We start from the raw sequence: 26,812 nt of genomic DNA, 5'->3' as shown, positions 1-26,812 counted from the left end.
AGAGGGCAGTATCTTTGAGCGCACACTCCCATTCCCCACATATAATGCTTCAATATACCGCCATCAACTGGTGTGAGGGACCGCAGTTATCTTATTAAATAAAAAATATTACTAATAATAGGTAGGTTTAATCCATCTTGGATTACTTGAGAAACACCAGAAATAGCTATAGGCTTAGAAAATACGGATGGTAGGCACTTCATTATGTCTGCAATTAGTTTGGACACATTTCTGATTCAATTTACACTGTTCCATATATCTGAGGTATATTTTAATAAAAACATTGAAAAGGTTGCTGCTGTTCAGCAGGGATGAACTACTCCTTCAACCAAGAAGCCAGCTACTTAGTTGTAAAACAGAGCAGCCAGATTATATTTGATTTCACCATAATAACTATAGGCTGCTGATGATTATGTGGTTGTTCAATAAACATTATTATTAGCTATATGCAGAGATGGGCACAAATACATCAAAATGTATTTAAAATAAAAATACAAAATACTGTGTGTGGAAAATGTATTTAAATACAAATACAGTGTTTTGAAATACACAAAATACATTTGAAATTGGCCATCCAGTGAAGTAACACTATTAAGGCCTGTTTACACCACGATAATTATAAAGATAACTATATTAGTGGATTCTAAGTATACAATGCAGTTGAGTCATCTGTCACTAAATGCTCAAGCTCTTCAAAGTAGAAATGATTCTGATTGGCTGTCAATGTTTTTATCATTCATCATTTTTTGTGCTGTTATGGTTATAGTTGTGGTGTGCTATCTGCTATTCACTTAGATTTAGGATGTACTCACACTAGGGGATCTGATCCGTGCATGAGTACGATTGACCCCCAAAGTCCAGTTCATTTCACGAGTGTGACTGCTCTGTACCGTGTCCAGTGTGGTTCGTTTAACCATGCCCTGTCCCGCTCGAAGAGGTGGCTCTGATGCGGTACGTACGCAGTGTGATCGCTGGCCGTGCCGGAGCATGGAACAGTTAATTTACTATTTTTATATATGCGCTATTGTTATAATTTTTACAGCAAAAATCTTTATAACTACTTGGATATCACACTTTTCAGTTAATTTAATTTGAGTACATTTAGATTTAAAATGGGTCTGGTTCTCAACTTATTGATGAACAGGTAGTTTGTGAGTAAAGCTGCAAAATCCACTATTAAACTAGTTAGTTTAGTGCTAATGCTATGTTCCCTTTGCTAGGGTTTTTTTTTTTACCTGCTGAGACAGGTATGCTTTTTTTTCCGACAAAAGCAAGATCACCTTGTTTTAATGTTAAAGTCATGCACATAGTAGTGCAATAACCATTTCAAGCATTTTGTATGGTTTATACACAGCAAAACAGCATGTATTTAACTGAAAATCCAGAATCATCAACAAGCTAACTGTAAAGATAGCGCTGTGAATGATTTAGTTGTCAACAAATGGGATGCTACATTTTATTCAAAATTAAATATCTTTCTAAGTGATCAGCTGTGTCCTGTTGCATTAATTCTTCAGATATTAAAAGCAGGGAATGTGTTGTATCAGTTATATCCATTACTTCTGCATTCTGTATCTTGCAATCGATGATGACACACACAAACCAGGATGAAGATGAGGGAGGTCACTGAGAAAAAAGCAAGCAATTTGGATGCTAAAAGAAAAGAGGAAGTCAATTAGAGCTATAGCAAAAACAAAGGGCATGGAGAAATCAAGAGTTTGGAAACCACCAGCGACACCAGCAACCAACAACGTCCTGATCAGCTGAGAAAACAACAGTAGTTGATGACAGACAAATCATAAAAGCTGTGAAAATGAACCCTAAAAGACGTGTCTGTAAAATCATCAACAACTTCCAGAAAGCTGGGGTGATGCTCTGACAATCTACTGTCCTCAGGAGACTTTGACACAGAATTACAGATGCTATACAGCAAGATGCAAACCTCTGACCAGCACCAAAAATAGAAAGGCAAGATTAGAGTTTGCAAAAAAGCACAAAGGTGAGCCAGAAGAGTTTTGGAACTGTGTTTATGGACCGATGAGACAAAGATGAACCTTTATCTAAGTGATGGGAAAGCAAAAATGTGGAGAAAAAAAAAGTAACTGCAAATGATCAGATGATTTGGAAGGGTACAAAACCATCCTGCCTACCAATATTCAAGAAAATGCCACCAGATTCATTGGGAAGTGCTTCATATTGCATCAGGACAATGACCCAAAACACCCTGCCAGTTCAGTCAAGGAACTTATAAGGGCAAAGAAATGGAAAGTCTTAGATTGCCCAAGGCAATCTCCAGATTTAAATCTGATTGAACATGAATTTCACCAGCTGAAGAGGGGAGTAAAGGCAGAAACTCCCCAAAACAAGCAACAATTGGAATTGGCTGCATTAAAGGCTGGGAAAGTATTTCAAAGGATGAGACCAAGAGTCTGGTGATGTCTATGGGTCACAGACTCACTGCTGTGATTGTGCGTAAGGGATCTGCAACTAAATAATAGCTTTTAATCTTTTATATCTGCCTTATGTTCAACTGTCCCAATACTTATGCTCACATCAATGAGTGGGATGAACTCTAAAAGTGCTGGTCTTTTTATTTGGTAAAACATGTATGTGTTGAAATGGCTAATAATAAAATGTGACATTCTGTAGTTTTGTCTCATATTCATCTTTTAATTTGATTTGATCATATTCATCATTAATCATGTTGACTCCACAGCCAACAGAGCAATTTTGTCTTTACCGTTAAAATACTTTTGGAGGGCACTGTATACACACACACACACACACACACACACACACATACAATATATACAGGTGCTGGTCATAAAATTAGAATATCATGAAAAAGTTGATTTCAGTAATACCATTCAAAAAGTGAAACTTGTATATTAGATTCATTCATTACATACAGACTGATATATTTCAAATGTTTATTTCCTTTAATTTTGATGATTATAACTGACAACTAATGAAAGTCAGTATTCCATAAAATTAGAATATTGTGAAAATATTCAATATTGAAGACACCTGGTGCCACACTCTAATCAGCTAATTAACTCAAAACACCTGCAAAAGCCTTTAAATGGTCTCTCAGTCTAGTTCTGTAGGCTACACAATCATGGGGAAGACTGCTGACTTGACAGTTGTCCAAAAGACGACCGTTGACACCTTGCACAAGGAGGGCAAGACACAAAAGGTCATTGCTAAAGAGGCTGGCTGTTCACAGAGCTCTGTCCAAGCACATTAATAGAGAGGCGAAGGGAAGGACAAGATGTGGTAGAAAAAAAGTGTATAAGCAATAGGGATAACCGCACCCTGGAGAGGATTGTGAAACAAAACCCATTCAAAAATGTGGGGGAGATTCACAAAGAGTGGACTGCAGCTGGAGTCAGTGCTTCAAGAACCACCACGCACAGACGTATGCAAGACATGGGTTTCAGCTGTCGCATTCCTTGTGTCAAGCCACTCTTGAACAAGAGACTGCGTCAGAAGCGTCTTGCCTGGGCTAAAGACAAAAAGGACTGGACTGCTGCTGAGTGGTCCAAAGTTATGTTCTCTGATGAAAGTAAATTTTGCATTTCCTTTGGAAATCAAGGTCCCAGAGTCTGGAGGAAGAGAGGAGAGGCACATAATCCACGTTGCTTGAGGTTCAGTATAAAGTTTCCACAGTCATGGATGGTTTGGGGTGCCATGTCATCTGCTGGTGTTGGTCCATTGTGTTTTCTGAGGTCCAAGGTCAACGCAGCTGTCTACCAGGAAGTTTTAGAGCACTTCATGCTTCCTGCTGCTGAACAACTTTATGGAGATGCAGATTTAATTTTCCAACAGGACTTGGCACCTGCCAAAGCTACCAGTACCTGGTTTAAGGACCATGGTATCCCTGTTCTTGATTGGCCAGCAAACTCTCCTGACCTTAACCCTATAGAAAACCTATGGGGTATTGTGAAGAGGAAGATGCAATACGCCAGACCCAACAATTCAGAAGAGCTGAAGGCCACTATCAGAGCAATATGGGCTCTCATAACACCTGAGCAGTGCCACAGACTGATCGACTCCATGCCACGCCGCATTGCTGCAGTAATCCAGGCCAAAAGGAGCCCAAACTAAATATTGAGTGCTGTACATGCTCATGCTTTTCAGTTGGCCAACATTTCTAAAAATCACTTTTTTTTTTTTTTTTGCATTGGTCTTAATTGATATTCTAATTTTCTGAGATACTGAACTTGGGACTTTCATTTGTTGTGTTATAATCATCAAAATGAAAGGAAATAAACATTTGAAATATATCAGTCTGGGTGTAATGAATGAATCTAATATACAAGTTTCACTTTTTGAATGGTATTACTGAAATAAATCTACTTTTTCATGATATTCTAATTTTATGACCAGCACCTGTATATGAAACTTAACATTATAGATCATTTAACTTTATCTTGACTAATATATGTTTTTAAGTAAGTTGGAGGGGTATTTTACCACATACATACCTGACAGTGAGGTTCATCTCTATTATAAAACGTAATTGCCTGTATGAGAAAAATCCTGTATAACACTAGCTTATACTTACAATAAGATTCAAACCAAGCTACTGACTGCTGACTTTATTATGAATTAGACTTCCTTGGTGAAGCTATATTTAAGTGGATATAAAATGTGGTTCATTGTGACCGGTTCCCTCAAATCCTTCCAAAAGTGAAAAACTGCTCAAACAACAAAACAGATGTAAATGTTTTTACTAGTTGAAGGAATTCTCAACATCACCATATAAAAGTAAAACTAAACATTGGGTTTTCATAGGCATATATGTCAGCACTACTGTAGATTAAAACACATACAGAATGGATACAGAATTATCAAGCCTTAAGTTAACTTTTTTTGAGGGAAGCCATTCAAGTTAGACTCCTCTCAAGAAAAAGGTAAATCTGGATTTTTATGTAACATTTTTTTTAACTCTGAGGCATTCACATAATATATAACTACTGTGTAATAACCCCTTAACTCAACCTAAAATGTTTATAAATGTAACAAATTTTTATTATTATTACAGAAAAAAAATTAACATGGCTGAGCATTATGAAAAATGTACAGATTTCCTCTAACTTTCATAAAGATATTTAAAGCAAGGTCAACATTGGAGGAATGACGCAGGATTTACAACACATCCTTGTGAACTGTACTGTGGATCATTAACATCTCCAACAGCTTCATTCATGCATATATGCCTATAGTTCCACACATCATCTAGATTACATATTTAATTTACATCAGTCTGAGTACTGTACAAAGAAAAATTAGTGAGCAGTTCACAGAACTGTAGAACAGAGCAGATTGCATGAACATTAGCAGACCAATTCAGAACTAGGGTAAAACACCAATATCATATTTCAAAGTGGATAAAAGCAGTTAGGCCCAAGTAAAAACAACTATGTATGTACAGTTTATCTTAACAAATAACGTTCAGAAAACTGAATGATTTTGAATAACCTGCATTGCAGGAAACGGTGTCATCAGTAATTTGACCTTCATTCATTTACTGAGCTTTGATAGGGAAAGTGGGTTGTTGATTGGGACTGAAGAGATTCTGTAGAAGCAGCACCATGAGTCCTCTGATGTTCCTCCAAAAGATTTAGAAAAGCAAAGGCTTTGTCACACTCTGTGCATTCATAGACCACTTGTCCTACATGGGTTTCTTGATGCTTTTGCAAATGAGCAAACATGGTGAAGGATTTATAGCACATATCGCACCGGTACTCTCGGTTGTCCTCACTCAGGCTTAGATTTTCAACATGTTTTCTTTTGTGTTTTGCAAGATCATTTGCGGTAAGGTAGGTTCTGCTGCATATTGGGCACTGGTGTTGCCTTTTTGCATCATGCATTTTACGGTGGGACACAAGAGCCGACTCTGTTTTAAAGGATTCTGAGCACACTTCACACTGGTAAGGGCGTTCACTGTGTATCTGCTGGTGCTGTGTAAGGTACCGTTTTTTCGTAAAGCCTTTTTTACAAACCAAGCACTTGAAAGGACGCGGATCCTCATGATGCTTTTTATGATGCTCCATTAAACTGCTATTGGAGGAGAACCGTCTTTTACAGATAGGACAAATAATGAAGTCTTCTCCAACATCAACCTCTTCCTCTTCTTCATCACCTTGTTGAAAACGAGTGCCTGAACTCTGCTTCTTGGAGGAAGAAACAGATGGCTCTGAACGGTGCTTTTCTGAAAAGGTCACATTTCTATTACCACAGTGGTGTTTGCGGAAGGCATCACTTCCAAGAAAGCTATCTCCGCATTCCGTGCATTCATACTGAGTAGCAGCAGTCAAATGGCATTGTTCATGCTCATCAAGGTCTTTCTTAGTGGGAAAAGTCATATTACAAACACTGCACATGTGAGAATGAACAGAGAGGTGATTTGCGAGATCCAAAGCTTGGTAAAAACTCTCTGGACATATGGGGCACTGGTAAATTTTGTCACGCTTCACAGGTTCCACACGGATCATCTTTTCACTGGTAGGAAAGTTAGTGTCCTTGGAAGCTTTTTCATTGCCGTGGCTTCGTAAATGAGTGAGAAAAAGGTGGTGGTGGGTGAAGCTCATGCTGCAATGATTACACTGATAAGATCGTGGTCCTGTCAACTGATGGCTGAGCTGATGCTTTTTCAGGTGCGAGCCATGTAAAAAATGCTTGTTGCATTCTGGACACGAGTATGGCCGCTCTTTTGCTGGATTGCAGCCATGTTCTGAGAGCTGTTCTGGATCTGGAAATCTAACTTGACAAATTCCACAGCGATACTTGTACTTTTCAACATTACTTGTGATGGCAGGAGTCACTTGCTTTGTTTGAGGTGGTTTGGGGGGAATCAATGGTGGAAGCTCTTCTTCTTGCTCTGTGTGCATCTTGCGATGCTCCGCCCGACTTGTTTTGCAGGAAAAGGTTTCATCACAAAGGTCACATGGAAAGTTTTCATCACGGTGGGTAACCATGTGCTCAGCCAATTCTGTTGAGCGTGTAAAGCTCAGGTGACACTTGGTACAGCGGTGAGGACGCTTTCTGATATGCGTTTGTTTGTGTTTGCGCAAGCTGAAGAGCGAGACAAAACCTTTACCACACATTTGACACTGAAACTCAGACTTGTGGCACCGCTGATGCTGTTGCAAGTTCGCGAGCTGAAAAAAGCACTTGCCACATTCTTCACACTCAAAGGGTTTTTCGCCAAGATGACATCTTTGATGATCCTCAAGACTTTCTGATGTTAAGAATGTTTTACCACAAACATGGCAAGGAAAGTACGGTGCTGAATCGGAGTCATTGTCACTGTCATCTTCATCTTCAAAATTTCTGGAGTCTTCCTCATCTGATTCCTGACTTGCACTGCCAGAAGATTTTTTCAATTCGTTATCAGCGGGGGTTGTGATAAAATCCTCTGTGTGTTTTAGTTTGCAGTGCTTCATGTATGATTTTTTTAACATATAGGTTTTGTCACATGGTTCACACCTATATACTTTAGGCTGCTCCGTTCTTGCTTTCACACTAGACTCTTTTGAGTTGGGTGGTTGTGCATGCAAATGAGCCATCCTATGGTGAATGGTCAGGGCCTTAGCAGTCAAAAACCGCATCTTACAACTGTTACAGGCAAAGGGACGACTGGGGTCATGACAGGATCTATGAATGTCCAGGTCAGATGGAAAACGAAAACTCTTGAAACAAACTTCACAAGTATTATTCATCTTTTCATTGTGTTGCATTTTCACATGCCTTTGCAATATACCAGCTTGAGCAAAGACTTTATTGCACACATGGCATCTGTGGATGTCTGATCTGCGCTCTTGATCCTCACGGCCATGTTCCTCCAAATGACTTATGAGTCTCAGTCCATCGATAAAACTCTGATCACACTCAGAACACTGATACTTGTGAAAAGACGCATCTCCTTTCTCGCCATCATTTTCCTGGTCTTGATCTTTACATGAGAATTTGGTCTGTAGTACTCCAGTTCCTGTTGTATTAGAACCCTTGTTAAACACTAGAACTGTGTCGTTTAAATCACCTGTACTTTCCATCGCAGATCCATTATTTGAGATAAGTGTGAGACCTGTACATTTTCTCCTGTGTTTTTCCATTGTTTTTCTGGTCCAAAAACCAACATGACATTTTGTGCAAGAAAGAGGGTACACTCCCTTATGTATGCGCATGTGCATACCCAGGCCAGTGCTCCTGGAAAACCGCATGTTGCACTGTGGGCATTTAAGAGGCTTAATAAGGTCTGTGTTTGAACATGCACGTCGCTCCCGTGCATTTATCTGACTGCTGCTTTCTTGGTTCTGCCCATATCCCTCATCGACTTGCTCTTGCTTTATGACTTGCATGTGACTTGATACCAATTGCTGCTGATCGTTATTTCGTGGCTGATCAGATCTATGCTTTGCTAAAAAATGCTGCTGGAGCTGTGAGAACAATAAAAATCGGTCACTACAGTTAGCACAGGAAAAACCTTTTATCTTGGTGGGGCTCTTGTCTTTATTTACCTGTTGGGATGATCCGAAAGATTTTGAGCTAATGACACACGTCTTCTGATGTACAGACAGTGTGTCCCGGGTAAACAGGTCACCACACTTATCACAAAGAATTTTTTCTTGATTTTCTCCCATTCCACTGCATTTAGCCAAGTGTCGTTTCAAATAGTCTGTTCTGATGAAATGCTCTCCACAGTTGGCGCAGCCATATGGTTTTTCTCCTGTATGAAGACGTACATGTACCTTCAGTTGTCCCGATAGTTTAAAGCGTCGAGGGCAATACTCACATTGGTATTTAAATTTATTCATATAGTGCACCTGTATACGTTGCAGAAGTTTGGATGTTTCTCTGCATGGTTGGGTTTGAACATTCTTGGCAAGCGGCATGCCTTCCTTTGAAATCTTTTTGCATCCAATTGTGAGGTTGTGCCTCCTCAAAGTCTTTTTAGAACTGTAAGTTTTGCCACATCTTTTGCAAGGAAAAGGTTTATCTGTAATGTGGAGCATGGCCATATGGCGCTTCAGATCACTCGGGGTGGACAACTGCTTTGAGCAAACTTGGCACTGTAATGTGTCGCCATCTTCCTGGGTTTTGCTTTGAGGACTTGTGCTCAAGCTGTCGAGACTCATCTTTTCAACTCGTACCTCAAGTTGTCGCTTTCCTCTGCAGCGTGCTTGGTGCAGTTTTAAATGATCATAACGTGAAAAACAACTTTCACAAGTCTTGCACCGGTATGGCTTGACCTCTGTATGAGTGAGAATGTGGCGTCTTAGGTATCTGGCCCTCAAGAATGATTTAGTGCAAAATTTGCACTTAAATGTCTCACCATTTTCTCCAGGAACCACAGTGACCTCTTTCTGATTTTTTACTTCAGCAAACATTGATTTAATTTTCTCAGATCCTCTTAAACTCTCCAATCTACGTTCCTTGAGCACACCATCACAAAAAGCTTCATGTTGCAAGTATCGATCCTCGCTGCCAAATTTCTGTCCACAATGCATGCATGCATGTGCAGTGTTCTTTGAATGAAGCGATATGTGTCTCTGGAGGAAACGGCTAGATCTGAAACATTTAAAGCATTGTGGACATTGCTGCTTAAATTTGCCCTTCTCATTTGTTCCTTTTCTCGTTTCGGTTTCACTTTCAATTTTGTTCTGCTTGCCCTGGCACTGCTTTTCGTGACCATTTCTGTAGTTTTTTCTAGTAAAAATTCTCCCACATTTTCTGCAAGCAGGTTTCATCTTGTCTCCATTGCAGAGTTCAACATGATCTTTGAATTTTCTTTTCCTGTAAAACTTCCCACACTTTGAACAAGGGAAAACTGTTTTGGCCAAGTGAGCTCTCTCATGGAGTTTTAAATTGTTTGGAAAACTAAATGAATGTGGGCAGTATGAGCAATTATAGACTTTGTTGGTATTTTTTGAAGTGTCTACACTATGTTCTGCCTGTATTTGTTTGGTAATTGACGTTTGTAATGGAGGTGGTTCCTCCACTGTACATTTTTCCTGATGCAATTTAAGAACTTCCTTTCTATGGAAGTGCCTGCCACAAGTTAGACATGGAAAAGGCTTTTCACCAGTGTGAAGGCGGATGTGACGAATAAGTCCAGCACGGCTTGAGAAATGGTGCTTGCAGAACTGACATTTGGATGCAGAAGGTCCAGGCATATGAGCTAAACAATGCTCACTAAATGCCTTTGAGTCAACGAAGGCTTCTTGACAGAGACCACATTTGAACTCCTCTTTGTAAGTTTCTTCTGATGTAGCTTGGTCCTTTGGAGGGAGAAGTTCCTTAAGTTTGCGTCTCCTCTCATGAACAGCCACATGTCGAAGCAGAAATACTGGAAACTTGAACTGCAAAGGGCAATCAGGGCATTTAAGCATGCCTTTTTTTGGATGGGACTGTCTGTGTTTTAACAAATCTCCAATAGACGGCAGAACTTCCCAGCAGACAGAACACTGTACAATCCGCCTGTGCACATTTTTGTGAGCCATTAGGTGTCCATGCCTGGCAAAATTTTTATCACAGTCTAAACAGCGAAAAGGTTTGTTTCCTTTATGAAGTCGTAAGTGCTTTTTTAATTTGTCAGGTGAAGCGAAGGCTCTTCCACAGAAGCGACAGGAGAAAGGAAGTCTTGTGTCTTTGTCAGCACTTTCTTGGCTAGTTGGTCTTTCCACAGCAGAGTTTGAGTTTTTCAAATCAACAACATTACCACGTTTGTGTTTGACTGCCTTTTTGTCATGTCCAATCAATTTATGCTTTGCTAGATGGCTGTAGTAACCAGACTTGCTTGAATACTCAGCTGGACAGAAAGTGCATTTGTACCGTGATGATTTTTGTATGGACATAGTCAATAGTGACTCTTTGTCTTCCTTTTTGGTATTGTTAAGTTCCTCTAACTCTTTTCTGTTCTTTATCTTTCCTTTGGCTCTATAGAGTTTAAGCTTAATGCACGTTTGTTTAATGTGTCTATTGCGGTTGCCGGCCACAGTAAACACATCTTTACACAAAGGGCATCGATACTTGTCACCAATCTTTCCTTTGCCATTTTTCATGTATTCTTTGAGACACTGGTGACGCAAATGACGCGTCCGATTGTAGGAGTACTTGAAAATGCGAAAACACATTGGACATTTAAACTTTGGTGGGAAGTTGCTATCTGGAACTGAAGATTTTTCAGGCTGGACAATCTTTTGAGAACACTGCTCTCTTTTATGTTTGTTAAGATTCCAGGTATATTTGAATGCTTTTTCACAGTTGTCACACTTGAAGGGCTTCTCATCAGAGTGTGATCTACGGTGTGCATTCAACTGCGCTCTGAGCCTGAAAGTCTTGCCACAAACTTGACAATGCATTTGTTCAGGTGATTGGCTTGTCTTGCACACATCCATTAGTTTCACAAAGCAATTACGAAGTTCTACATTGGAGCCAACGGTTTCAACCACGTCTGGTATGTCGCTCTTTTCATGGAATGATTCTGAATGATCTGCAGTCTGTAAAAAAGGGTCTAGTATCAAAGGTGTGCATGTTGCTTTACGCTTGTGACTTTGACATTTGTGAGCATTAGGAAAGTATAATCCACAACATTCACATCTATGATGTGTGAAAACTCTGTGCTTCAGCTCATGTTCTTCATAATAAGCTTGTCGAACAAAGGACTTGCTACAGTACCTACATTTGAACTTTGCCTTCTCCACAGTTAGCACTTTGGTATACGAGGGGGATGATTTTTTCTTGTCATTAAGCTCGACTTTTCCACAGATGTGTTGTCCAGCCAATGTACCACCAGTGAAGTAACTTTCACATGAGAGACAATACTGAGACTTATGGAGAGAATGCATGCAGTGGTAGTGCTCAATTAGCTCATCTACACTTTGTGTTGATTCTTGGCACTCAAAGCAATGGTATTTTTTTCCATTACAAGTTCTTTTCTCAATTGTCTCAAGGAGAACAACAGGCTGCAGTTTTCTCTTTTGGGTCTTTAAATATGATAAAGAACCTTTGTTTGTAATCCTACCACTGCCAGTCAGACAGTTTTGCGGTCCAGGATCTAGGGAGGTCTTGGACATTTGGTCTGTACGGAGTACAGGCGGATCTTCTGGTGCATAAGTTCCCTCATCCATCTTATTTTTAGATTCAAAGGCAGTGTGATTAAACAGACTGCACTCATTGACTTCATCTACATGCTCAGGTTCCGGGTGTTTCAGTTCCTCAGTGTTCTGCGTTGTACTTAAACCAAAACAAGACTCAAGGAACCCAAAACTACTTCGCTCAACTTGTTCATCATCAGATGTAAAGAATTTCTGTCCTTCTAGCTGAGAAGAATTTCCATTGACAGGTTTTGAGGATGTGCTTTTAGGATTGGGTTTGTTGCTTTCCAATTGACAGCCATCAAGAAAATCTTTTGCATTGCCAGAGATCTTAATAGTTTCTTGAAAGTTGGGCTTTGAGGATGCATTTTCAGGATTTGTGTTCATTTCATCTAATTGGTAGTCACCAAGTGCACCTCTTCCATCACCAGAAATCACAAATGTCTTTTCAAGTTCAGGTTTTGATGATGTGTTTTCAGCATCTGGGGTTGTCCTTTCCAACTGGCAATCACTTGAATCTATGGTTGGGGAAATGTTTTCATCCCCATTAGAAGTATCAATATTTGCATGATTTGAGGCACATTTGGAACCATCCTCAGAAGTACCAAGCTCTTTGCAGTGATCCAAAAAACATTCCAAATCACAGGTCATTTCCCTTTCCTCAATTTGTCCATCTTTTGACAAAGGCGCTGCACCATTCACATTGCCCAAACCTTGTACTTCTGTACATGGAACCTCTACATTTGTAAGAAGTGACCCCTCACTACAGTCACTGCCAGTATGGTTTACACTTTCACTGCTCTCACTTGTGGTCACTGGAGGTCCAGTGTCCTGCTGTTGATTTATTTCACTAATACCTGCTTCCACAATACTATGGCAGACCTCATCAGAAGATAAGTGCATACTTGAATCCAGGTCTCCTTCCTCTGAAGGCTGACCAGCCTGGTTGCTACCCAAGGTAACATCAATGGATGAACTCAAATTGCAATCAAAATTTCCTTCTGTCTCAGAGCAGCTGCTAATATCTGAATATTCGACAAGATTAGCATTTGTCTCAAAACCAGGTACTAATATTGCCTTGTCAGAATGTGCTTCCAGTATGGATTCAACATCTACTGAGCTAGGCAAAGGACAGGGTATCATGCTACAATTATTTTCTCCATCCCCTGGCTTATCTTGTTCAAGGTCATCTGAACTCATTACATCTTGCCAAGATGATTCATAGCATGTGTGCTGCAGAGAACCAGACTCCAAGTCTTTTATGTCTGATTCAGCAATGTCTTGCAAATCCATCATGCTTGAAAAGTTCTCTTTCTCAATGAACTCTTCTATCTCATGAGCAAAGCTCTCGTCCGATTCCACTGGCATTCCATTACAGTCCATAGTTCCAATAGAATTTTCCGAGCTCTGGTTAGAGAGAATCTGTTCTTGCTGAAGTGCATTCCATGTTTGAGCCATCCTGGTGTTCTCCTCCAAGGGCTAATTCTCCTAATTCTGAAAGACAAATGTCCATGTGATTACCAAAAGGCACACGTTTAAAAATAAAAATATGCAGTACGAGAAAATGAAAAGCTCACCACACTTATCCACTACATATCAGTGGGAACATTATAGCTGATCTGACCAAAGACCTGCATAAAGAAAAAGAAAATCCATTCAGAAATCAGCAAACAAACCATGATCACTAACAAAATCACTGTTTTCATGAACTAATTATAAATTAGCAAAAAGATCCCCATGTTCAAAGAAAAGAAAAAAGGAAAAAAACGTGCACATTACTGCCAACCAGAACTACGTAGTGGTACTGCAAGACCATTTTGCCAAAACAGCAGCAGCACTGAAATAATGTGATCTGAAGGTAATGGAAGCATTAACTATGCAATCTAAGAGCTTGGGCAGCTTTTGCAGTTTGGGCTAGGTTTCACAAAAGTAAAGATTATCAGTGAAAACCCTTTTTTCATAATTTTAAAGTTGGACAAAGTGGTTTCCTCAAGAAGAAATGATAATACTCTGATAAATAATATTTAAAAGGCTCCAGTTATTTTATTGGCCAAGAAAAAGTGGCCTACTCTACATGGAGGGGTTGCTCCCTCATGTTGAGATCACATGAGGACCATTGGTAGCTGTTACTACTACCACCATTATGAAGAATACCAAGAACAACAAAAGTAAACTACATTATAGGCTAGTATTTTTCCGGTGCTTGAGTCAGGTGGGAAAAGATCAGTGCTTGTTGGGGTACACAGAATGCTTGCAGCAGCAAACAATGCCAGACAGAGTGTGGGTATGCCAGATAGCTCAGAGGAATGAAGCAGCACTGCCAGGCACCATCAAGAAACAACACCACATAACATTTTGTTGGTACTGAATCCATTTTGTGTTTCACTCAAATAATTAAAAAGAAACATCCTTTCTACAAATTATGCATTTTCAGACCAAACTTTGGTACATCGCAGATAATTTCAAAGGTATTTTTCAGGGAACAAGTAATGGGTTAACAACTTAGCCCAAAGCCAGAATCAGAAGCTTCTGAGAGACAACATCTTGTGTATCAGCTTTAAGCAGTTTTACATTGCAAGCAAGCAAGCCTCACTATAAACTGAAGAGAGAGCTTCAGGTTTAATAGGTCATTTACAAGCAAAAAAAATGCCCATGAAGTGCCACCCGTGGTCTATTGAAATCTTCGGTTCATCACCCAAGGTTGTAAGATCTCAAGGAGGAGAAAGACTGGTTTCTCTTATTGTTACCCAAACTGCTATACCTAGGTGGTCAGGCATGTATAATTTGCTTGATACTGATTTAAAACATACATCCAGGCTATGTCAGATTTACTTTAGAAGAAAATATGACTGTAGGCTTTGGAGCCATTATCATGTGCACTCCTACATATTGTGCAACAGTGCTATGGGCAACCTGATCACATACCCCTCTCTCCTCTCCTATGGTGATAAAGACAAAAAAGCCCAAAATACAACTTGGCTAAGGAAAAAATACCAAAGGCTAGTCTGGGATGGACAGATAGGTGAAAGCAACACAAGGACGTACAACAAATTTATGGGAACTTCTGCAATAGTGTTCCTATACTGTAATTTCAAAGTACGATAAGACATCAAACAGTATTCAATTCAATAAAATAATAAATAAGGTGTCCTACAGGAGTAGCTTCACCTCTCAAGGGGTCCAAATACACCTACATCCCTATTATAAAATGTGAAATAAGCAGTACAACCAACAAGTTATTTGGCCAAATTGGCAAATTCCTTAAAAATACCCTAATGACCTACTAATGAAAGTTTGCAAATGAATCATTTTCACTAGTGTAAAATTCTTACTCTACGCGTGTCCCATTATCCACTTAAATGAGTAACATTCATTCACCCAAAATTCCAATGTATACAGAATTCCTATTGCAATTTGGAATGAATCCTACAAATAAGACACCCACAAGAACCAAACAAGATTTGAACAGAAGTACTGCAAATTGCTGTTTTATATTTGTTTATCCAATAGGATATTGGATTCATGTTGTAAACACCAAATTTTGAATCAACATTCCTGTCCAAAATCATGGTCCCAACCCTACCCATAAACCTAACCATAACTTAAATGATAGGGGAATAACAATGATGTAAACTTGTCCCTCAAAACTGATTGGATGATTAAAATGTTACTCCAGAATCAAACAAGATGTTCACCCTGCATGGTCAGGGTTTGTTGATCCTGTACTCACTATAGCCTTTGCCATCTATTTTTAGCAAACAGGAATGTGTGGTCTGCTGCAGCCACAACTCATCCACTTCAAGGATCAATGTGGTGCCTTCATGTAGCTATTGGATATGTCAGTTTTTCACATCTTTTGCCTTCACTACTTAAAAGTATTGCGGCGGGATATGCATGGCATGGAACAACTGAAATATTGCCTGGATATTGTCTCATGACTTGTCATAAGTAAAAAAAAAAAAAAAAAAAAAAAGCTTATTTTTGTTTTCTTAAGATATTATAGCATCATTACATTAGGACTATATGCTCAGGGGTAACGTACGGTTGTATAACTGTTGAATAGCGGGAAATAAGTATGGGCTTTATATCAACATTGTGTAATGCAAAGACTCTGTTCCTTACTTTATTTTAGGTCATCTCAGGTAAGAAAGTCCAACCACTACTCTTCTACTTGGTTCCTTCTGCAGCTTCAGTAATACATTCAGTATAGGCCCACCCGTCATACTCAAATGGCAGACCGGATCCAGTCCGGAACTAGCAAAGTGTCAATACGAACCAAAAAGCATCAAATGTTGAATGTTGAAGTTCATAAATTAAATTCAGACGGCTTTAAAACACAAATGACCCAGTGCAGCATCTCACCAGCAGGGAAGAAAACCACAACCCATTCAATAGCATGAGCTTATGCAAATGGATCTCATGAGTTCTCCATCCTATCCAACTGTCTCGTAAAATTAGTCTTTTGAAAAAGACCCACGTTTCATCCAGTTGAGCCAATATCTGTGAGGGTGAAAGATGTGTTGGAACAAGAAGTTAAAAACTAATGTACCTTATGCTAAGAGTACACGGCACTCATGAAAAGTGTCAATGTGAATCCTCACTATGACACGAAACAGTCATTGAGTAAACGCATCTTGAAAACACAGAGCTGAGAATGAGAAAAATAAATCAGTTCAAAGCCCAATAAGAGAGGTCCACGAGGGCAAGTTTCAAGTTCTTAGTGCATTTCCTCTCATCTGATGATGAAACAAAGAAACAATTTGGTGAAAACCCTGCTGGGTTTAACAACTCTTGAAGCACAAACACACACACACGCACGCACGCAAGAGGGGATATCCATAAGGCCATCAAAGGGATGCTTACAAAAAGAGGGATAGATCTGAAACCGGTGCCGAAATCACCACAGATGGAGACCCAACCATAATAGGAAGGAGTAAGGGAACTGGTTGCATATTGGAAAGAGGATCACATTGACCGTCTTACCACTGCACCTTCCACCAGTCTATCCTCTATGCCAATCGGGAAGAAATGTATGTTGAGGTAATAACAAAAAATGAAATTGATCAAGAATATCACCATCTCTACAGCATTGTCTACTAAGAGTGTCAGTGACAGTGATATTAGGAGAACAATTCAAGACTGATCTTCAAGGTTAACTTCAATGTCCACTTCCCAGGTTTGGATCTATGGTTTTTGTAGGTTTTGTAGAGGGTGCTAAGCAACTTCAAATGAAAGCAAGAGCACCCTCAGCTGAAGCTGTAATACTATAGCTAGCATATTGGCAAAATAGATTGGAAAACGATTTAGTGCATATTTGTGCAATGGAGAGCATCAAAGTTTTCTATTTAAAATGTGTTTTTGCAGTGTTGAGCAATGTAGGCAGTCACAGACATATGTGCTCATAGAACAAACTGTAGACACAATGTAAATAAGAGTTTCATATGGTCCCACTGACCCCCTGCCTAAACCTACAGACCCCCTCACCTCAGACGTCAAGGGTCCCCGCCACCCTGCTCTACCTGCACAAAACATTAAGGCTAGAGCATCCTCACTAATTTCAATAGTACCCTCTGTGATGTGATTCTGGAGCCAGGCCTGCCACTTCAAACTTCAAACTTTTGGAGCAAACCCAGTGACAGAAAGATATGACTTGCCATATTAATTTCATATAGAATGTGATGGTTAACTTGACAGCTTACTTTTGTGATTTTGTTCTCAGGCAACTACTGCTGCTGAACATATAGAACTCATTCTTGCTCACAAATATCTCCAAGATTTCACAGGAAGTAAATGGGTAAATTCTGTATGTCTACAAATGGAGTTGATTAAATAAATTGCAAGAAAATATGGCTTTCTTTGATGCAGCTTAGAACTAAATTTCTTAATAGCTTACTTGCAACACCAGTACAGCCTGTACAGTGCCCATTTTCACAGTCAAAATGTTGCTTGTGATTCGTTAAAACAGACCTGATTGGTCTCATTTAATATCAAATAATATTCCTGAAAACATCTAATATAACATGTATCCCAAATCATAATATGGACTAGGGGTCGACCGATTATCGGCCTGGCCGATTATTGGCACCGATATTAAGCATTTTTATGATAATCGGTATCGGTCATTTTCAAAACCGATGTGCCGATAAAATTATTTAATTTTGAAACACGCTATTTGGCTCTGATGCAGCCTGTCGGAACTCACCACTCTGTGGCCTAGAGCAGTCTCCGCCCACCGCGCATCTGATTTGTTGAGAGTCAGGAGTCCGACCAATCAACGTGGAAGACTAAAGGCGCTCTCACACCGAAAGCGCTTGCTAACTGGTGCTGCTTCATCACGCATCAGTTATCTCTCAAAGGCAGCAGCAGACGTTGCTCAAGTTGCAATAAATTACAATCCACTACACTGAAGTTGTAAAAACCTCAATATTATCTATTTATGGTTTCCGAGATGGGGGAAACGCAGGGGGAATCGCGGAATCCAGTCATATAAATGGCATTTACTGTATAACGCAGAGTCACGGAATTAGTCAAAGTTTGGATGAATTAATCAAAAGTAGGTCAGTACACTTAAATCGACTCATGATATGGACTATCTGTAAACATTAAGCTGCAAAAAGACTATTTAAATATGAATTCTGCATGTTCGGCGTGTCTCTGTATATGTGAATGGCACAGACGCGCGGTTTTGACACACACACAAACACACACACACACACTGAAGTGCGCGACGCTCGCGGTGTATTCCGCATCTGCCATGTCACTAAATGAGGACATAAATACATGAACATCATCCCCAGAACTGCTCTGAGAGTTACTTCATCAGCATTTGACTGTTTCGTTTGAGTAAAACGATCGTCATATCATAAATAGGCTACAGAAACTTAAGAGGTCCTCATGGCAACCCGTCAAAATAAAGGTTCGGTTTATTTACTAATGCTACTACAAGTACAACTTTTGTTTAAAAGAACAATCACACAATACGCCATTTCTTACATGTTTTCATTTTAATAGTAAACACATTTGTTTGCCAAAAAATAGAGTTTAACTCTCATTTGATTAAAAGATAAATTAAATTAATGTTTTATGCCTTCATTTGCACTGCAAATGAAAACTAATGGAAATTACTGTCACATAGGCCAAGATTATGATGACGGAAATTGGGACATTTCAATAGGCTATTGAACCAAGTGAGCCTATAACAGGCTATTAGTGTTATAGTTTCATTAAAATAGTTGCGGTCTTCTTCGCAACTTATACAATGGAGCTATGAAGACAATTAAATTATTTACACTTATTATATACATTGCGCTTTTTAAATTAATCAACTGATGTACATTAGATGATGAATTGAATAGTCACCTCTTGTAGGTTATGATTTAGTCAACCGAAAATAATTAATGAAGAATTATGAGAGGTTATGCTATTACACATACATTTCTAACATGTAAATTATTGAAGCCAAATACTTACATTTCCCCAAGCTGTTTAGCTTTAGTATTTAGTATTCATAGGCTTAATCATGAAGCATACAGTGGCTCCACTTTTAACTCTCTCTTTATATATTACCCTTATTGTAGATGGATGCATGGGGGAAGACAAGAGTAAGAAGTGCAACCAACACTAGGGAAGGCCGTTTTTGTCAGAGCCCTTGTTATTCTTGATTTTGACATTCATTTTAATTTTTACACCAGACATATATATCGGTTCTCGGTCTACTTGGTCTGTAATAATCGGTATCGGCCCTGAAAAACGCATATCGGTCGACCCCTAATATGGACAACGTCATGCTTGTTACTGTGCTGTACTAGAGCTCAAACTTCCTTAATTAGGAAAACCTAAACCTTCTAAAATAGGATTTGAATACCCTTGCAATATATCTTGCTTTAAAGGGTAGTTCAACCAAAAATGAAAATTCAGTCATTACTCACCATCATGCCATTCCAAACCCATAAGACCTTTGTACTTCTTTGGAACACTGATAAAAATCCGAGAGCTATTTGACCTTCCATAGAGAGTGATGCAAATGTTCCCAGACCCAGAAACGTAGTAAAGAGATCAGTAAAATAGTCCATGTGACATCAGTGGTTCAACCATAATTTTATGAAGCTACAAGAATACTTTTTGGGCGCAAAGAAAACAAATAATGACTTTATTCATCAATTCTTCTCCAAGCGATGGTGTTCCACCCTTTTGAGAGTAACACGACGCATGCACATGCATTCCTCTGCTCACAAACCAGGCACAGTGCATACATGTTCTACGTCAGCAGCACCACACGTATGCGTCATGGTACTCTTGATGCTATAGTAGTCTTTCTTCAACCAGAAATACATGTATACAGTTACATCTAACTGATCTTTCGGTAGCTCTGGTGTTAAACACATAAAATCCCTATTCCACTGCCATGATGCCACATCCCCAAGAACCATTCTGTGCATTTCCATGGGAGAAATGGTTCCTCTTGCCAGGAAAATCAGCTTGGCACCTTCAAAGGGCTCAGGATTCAGAATCCAGTCAGTGTCAGGATAGTGCCCTCGTTAAGAAAGGTTTTCAAAAATGTCAGCTCGCAACAAAACTAGACCGTATGAAACTAGCAACAATAAACAGGGGTGTAGAAAAGATTCTAGATGTGGGCAGTCAATACAAAGTTGCATTGGTCCTGGTTGTAAAAAACAATATCTGCATCTCTGCACTGCCCAGGATACAATGCATGATCCACTCTGCCAAATACTAAACAACAAATACTCGCAAAACCTCCTCAGACACAGCACATACTAGGAATCACATATTTAATTCGTAAGACAAGGGTAGGAGTGTCTAACGCTGCTCCTGAATGGCCATCTTCCTGAAGAGTTCCAACGTACTATGAAAATTTCTAACTCCAGAAACCTTGAATAGCTGAATCAGGCACTTTAATGTGGGGGGGGAATCAACATCACCCACCTCCAGTCCCGGTGCCTTCAACATCCTTTCCCCCCTCTCCTTTCATTGTTCTTGTTTAAAAACAAAGGCTAATCTGTGCATCTCTGCAGTGACCAGAGATGAACTGTAATTCTGTTTTTGTCATCCAGATCTGCCTGATTCTTTTACTATTCCTGTCCTTATTCAGTAAAGCCTATCAAAGCCAACCACTGAAGTCACTCAACAAGAGTAGTTAGCTGTTTAGACCTCTAAACAGCCCCAATCTAATATAACCCTAATCAAAACTGCCCAGCCAAACCACAAAGCCTAAAATTTAAGTCCATTATTATTTTGTAAAATACCTGAGCAAAGGGCAAAACATGAAACTCTGATGAAGCTGGAAAACAGTGAGGGACTAATGCCAGACACTTACTGCACGATTTGAGCCCTAATCGCTGACAAATGCCCAAAAGGGGAGGCAAATCAGTGCTTGTTCACGTGTGACAATCGAATAGTTTGTGTTAAAGAGAGAAGAGGTAACGGGTTGCTGAAGCCAATGAGATATTTAGCATGCTACAGCAAGAAATGTGATTTGACTGAAAATGACATTGGTGACAACCTACAACCAATGAGAGAGGATGATACAGGGCAAGGGAAGGTTCAAGGTGTGGACTGCAGCAAGATATCAGCATGCATGGCTTGCGGGAGAGAGCATGATACAGGGCAAGGGAAGGTTCAAGGGGTGGACTCAGATCTGCAACAAGATATCAGCATGCATGGCTTGCGGAAGAAACTAACTCTCCTTCATATTTCTTTTATTTTTCGCTGCAAACCAACATACAGGCAACTTGTATCGCAAGCTTCTTGTGGGCTTCAGTATCTACGGGAAGAAATCCCATCTCACTGAACTAACACGTGACCTTACATTACTTCCTGCATCACTTCTTCCATGTGTTTGGCTGTGAAATGTAGTTTGCAGACCAGACAGAGTTGTTGGCGATGGTTCCTACTGAAAAGTTGTGTAAAGTGTGATGAGTGTCATCAATCCATTGTGTAGTATGCACAAAAAACAAAACAAAAACTAGATGGTATCCCAGACAGTCACGCAGTCTGGGAAGAGCAGCAATCTGACTTCTTTGAAAATCTTGCAATGGGCAACTCTGCTCCTGTTTGGCCATTTTTTCCACAGATTTTACTTCCAACCCTAAAAAACATGGCTGCCTTTAAAATGCAAGTAATTCTGAAGACTTTGTTCGGGTGTTAGGGTTGTAACTAAAATCTGAGAGACAGTTGCCCTCCAAGAGCAGAGTTGCCCATTCTGTAAAAGGTACTTTGAAAAAAATTAACTTCAGCCCCTCCCAGGTATCCTTTGGAAGACCATGCAGAACTGCACAGAACATATAGAACAGGTGCTACAACCCGAATTCCGGAAATGTTGGGACTTTTTTTTTTTTTAACTTGAAATGAAAACTAAAAATACTTTCAAATCACATTAGCCAATATTGTATTCACAATAGAACATAGAGAACAAATGTTTAAAGTGAAGTGACATACTGCCAAGTATGGTGACTCACACTCGGAATTCGTGCTCTGCATTTAACCCATCCAACGTGCACACACACACCGTGAACACACCCCCGGAGCAGTGGGCAGCCATTTATGCTGCGGTGCCCGGGGAGCAGTTGGGGGTTCGGGTGCCTTGCTCAAGGGCACCTCAGTCGTGGTATTGAGGGTGGAGAGAGCACTGGACATTCACTCCCCCCCACCTACAATCACTGCCGGCCCGAGACTCGAACCCGCAACCTTTGGATTATGAGTCCGACTTGGCCTAATGGACATTTCTCCATTTCAAACATTTCTCCATTTCTCTTAAAATGGAGAAAAGTTACACTTATCCACTAAATGAGCTCATTTCAAATTCGATGCCTGCTACAGGTCTCAAAGTTGCCACGGGGGCAACAAAGGGCTGAAAAGGCAAGAAATTTGGAAAAGATTCAGCTGGAAGAACATCTAGCAACTAATTTAGTTAATTGGCATCAGGTCTTTAACATAATTAGCTATCAAAGGGATGTCTTAGAGAGGCAGAGTCTCTCAGAAGTAAAGATGGGCAGAGGCTCTCCACTGTGAACGAGTGCATAAAAAGACTGCGGAATCCTTTAAAAACAACGTTCCTCAACGTCAAATTGCAAAGGCTTTGCAAATATCATCATCTGCAGTTCATGACATCATCAAAAGATTCAGAGACAAGGACTAAGACCTTTGTTGGATGCCCGTGGTCTTCAGGCCCTCAGACGACACTGCACCACTCATTGGCATGATTCTGTCATTAACATTACTAAATTGGCCCAGTAATATTTCCAGAAACCACTGTCAGTAAACACAATCCACCGTCCCATCTGCAGATGCCAACTAAAGCTCTATCATGCAAAAAGAAAGCCATGTGTGAACATGGTCCAGAAGCACCGTCGTGTCCTGTGGGCCAAGGCTCATTTAAAATGGACTGTTTCAAAGTGGAAAAGTGTTCTATGGTCAGACAAGTCCAAATTTGACAATCTTGTTGGAAATCACGGATGCCATGTCCTCCGGGCTAAAGAGGAGGGAGACCTTCCAGCGTGTTGTCAATGTTCAGTTCAAAAGCCAGCATCTCTGATGGTATGGTGGTGCATAAGTGCATAAGATATGGGCAGCATGCATGTTTTGGAAGGCACTATGAATGCTGAAAGGTATATTTTAGAGTTTTAGAGCAACATATGCTCCATAAATATGCAACATATGGCTTCGTAGTAGAAGAGTCCGGGTGCTGAATTGGCCTGCCTGCAGTCCAGATCTTTCACCTATAGAGAACATTTGGCGCATCATTAAGCGAAAAATATGTCAAAGACGACCGCAAACTCTTCAGCAGCTGGAAACATATATCAGGCAAGAATGGGACCAAATTCCAACACCAAAACTCCAGAAGCTCATAACCTCGATGCCCAGACATTGTCAAACGGTTTTGAAGAGGAGATTCTACACCATGGTAAACATGCCCCAGTCCCAACTATTTTGAGACCTGTAGCAGGCATCAAATCTGAAATTAGCTCATTTTGTTCATAAAATTGTAATAATTTGTTATCTGTTCTATTGTGAATAAAATATTGGCTCATCTGATTTGAAATTCTTTTAGTTTTAATTTTATTCAAATTTAAACAATGTCCCAACATTTCAGGAATTCGGGTTGTACTTTGCTACTCCACATCCAGGGATGGCAATGTTTTGTGTTCCTCATATCTTACTCCTGTTATTCGATCACTAACTAAAACGGTTTAGGAAAAACTGGCTACAGTCACACAGTGTTTGGGATTGACAACCATATTTACTAAAACAAGTGACTCTCAAACTCTCCTATTCAGACAACAGTGTTCTAGAGTAGGCTTAAAGTATCAAACATGTTTGATACCTTTCAACTGGGTGGAATCCTAGTCTGAAGCAAAAAAAAAAAAGGAAAAAAAAAAATCCTACCAATACTCAGAGATTTTCTGTGAAATCTGTCACCCAAGACTGCATTAGAAGAGCATATCCGCAAACTCATAGATAATAACCAAAACAATCCAAGGTTCTTATTTAGCACAGTGGCTAGACTAACAAATAAACACACGCCACCCGATCTAAATATTCCCTCACAGTTTAATAGTAATGACTTTATGAATTTCTTTACTGATAAAATAGATAACATCAGAAATACAATATCAAATGTAGATTCTACTGCATCTAGCATTTCAGCTTCATTCATCTCACCCAAAGAAAAACTGCAGTGCTTTACAACTATAGGACAGGAAGAGCTAAATAAAACTTATCAGTGCATCTAAACCAACAACTACAATCCTGTACCCACTAAACTACTGAAACAATTGTTACCTGTAGCAGAAGAACCGCTTCTCAATATTATTAACTCATCGTTATCTTTAGGTCACGTCCCAAAACCATTCAAGCTGGCGGTTATTAAGCCTCTTATTAAGAAACCACAACTAGATTCTAATGAACTGGCAAATTACAGACCAATCTCAAATCTTCTGTTTATGTCTAAAATTTTAGAAAAAGTTGTCTGCTCAATTGTGTTCCTACTTGCAAAAAAATGATCTCTATGAAGAATTTCAGTCAGGTTTCAGGCCTAATCATAGCTCAGAAACTGCACTTGTTAAAATTACAAATTACTTGCTTCTTGCTTCAGACCAAGGCTGCATCTCATTGCTAGTATTACTTGATCTTAGTGCTGCGTTCGACACTATAGACCATGACACACTCATAGATCGATTACAAAACTATACTGGTATTCAAGGGCAGGCTTTAAGATGGTTTAGATCCTACCTGTCCGATCACTACCATTTTGAAAATCATATTTCCCATGTTACAAAAACAGCATTCTTCCATTTTATAAACATTGCCAAGCTTCGAAACATGCTACCTGTTTCTGATGCAGAAAAGCTAGTTCATGCATTCATGACCTCTAGACTGGACTATTGTAATGCACTGCTAGGTGGTTGTCCTGCATCGTCAATAAACAAGCTACAGATAGTCCAAAATGCAGCGGCTAGATTTCTTACCAGGTCAAAAAAATATGATCATATTACCCCAATTTTACAGTCTCTGCACTGGCTACCTATTAAGTTCTGTATCATTTACAAAATATTATTACTTGCCTATATGTCCCTAAATGGTTTAGCTCCTGCATACCTAACTCGTCTTCCACCACGCTACAATCCAACCCGCTCTCTAAGGTCGCAAAACTCTGGACTTTTGGTAGTACCAAGGATAGCAAAGTCCACTAAAGGAGGTAGAGCTTTTTCCACATTTGGCTCCCAAACTCTGGAATAGCCTTCCTGATAACGTTCGGGGTTCAGACACACTCTCTCTGTTTAAATCTAGATTAAAGACACATCTCTTTAGCCAAGCATTCACATAATGCATCTTATAATCTTGTACTGCAGTTATATCTGATCAAATGTACATTATTATTATTATTATTATTCTTTAGCTTGGATTGAACAAATCATTTTTGCTTAGATGGAACAGCAGCTACGCTAATTATGTCTCTATTTGTCTCTCTGTTTCTGCCACGGGTGGTAACTAGGAATTACAGAAGCTCCAGTCTGGATCCAACCCTTAAATGATCTGAGATGACCGAACACCTGAGAAAAGATAATGACAACTCCCTCAGAGGAACTCAGAGGATGCCAATGCTCAGACAACATACAGAATTACCAAATTTTGCCATAAGTTAAGTATATTAAGGTTCTGCAATATATAAATATATTGTGAAAACTTAATTTCCTGTAGAGCTGCTTTTCAACGATTTGTATCGTAAAACGCGCTATACAAATAAACTTGAACTGCCCAAGATCAGCAGAACTGAATTTCAGCAACTAGCATGGACTCATCCAAAGTTGGATGAGCTGCAAAATGGGGCAAACATTTTACGCACAAATTTTGTAGCGTATTCCAGGCTTTAACTTGCAGATGGCATGCTTCCAATGCTTTTTATTTATGAATAGATATAAGGTGTAGCATTTGGGACATACAGAGAGTAAACAAACAAACAAACCTTCAATTTTCTGCTAAGCTTCCCGTTGTTGTAACCTTGACCTTCTTGATAATGCATGTACTTTTAAACAATTTGCCTCTGGGTTAAGGGTTAAGGTGGACTGGGTGCCAAACAGTTACATGCAACAAAGCACTGATGGCAAGAAGTGTGATTGCAAATGTCTCAGAGCTAGGCCTATTTTTCAGGCAATGATTAAACCAATAAACAGACGCTAATGTTGAATTTA

General features: G+C 39.6%; 1 protein-coding gene across 2 annotated transcripts in view; it reads right to left on the bottom strand.

Moving 5' to 3' along the window:
- Positions 1-4,186: 4,186 nt before the first annotated feature.
- Positions 4,187-26,812, bottom strand: part of LOC306887215 (uncharacterized protein) — a 37,976-nt gene continuing 15,350 nt past the window's right edge. For both annotated transcript variants that reach the window (XM_079444795.1, XM_079444796.1), the window contains 2 exons: positions 13,682-13,735; positions 4,187-13,598 (listed from right to left, as the gene is read on the bottom strand). In XM_079444795.1, coding sequence (XP_079300921.1) covers positions 5,523-13,562 — 8,040 coding nt within the window. In that variant the 5' untranslated portion in view covers positions 13,563-13,598; positions 13,682-13,735 and the 3' untranslated portion in view covers positions 4,187-5,522. The remainder of the gene's footprint in view (positions 13,599-13,681; positions 13,736-26,812) is intronic.

Source organism: Barbus barbus, assembly GCF_936440315.1.
Source record: "Barbus barbus genome assembly, chromosome: 21".
Classification (NCBI taxonomy): domain Eukaryota; kingdom Metazoa; phylum Chordata; class Actinopteri; order Cypriniformes; family Cyprinidae; genus Barbus; species Barbus barbus.
This window is presented reverse-complemented; position numbering and strand designations above follow the sequence as displayed.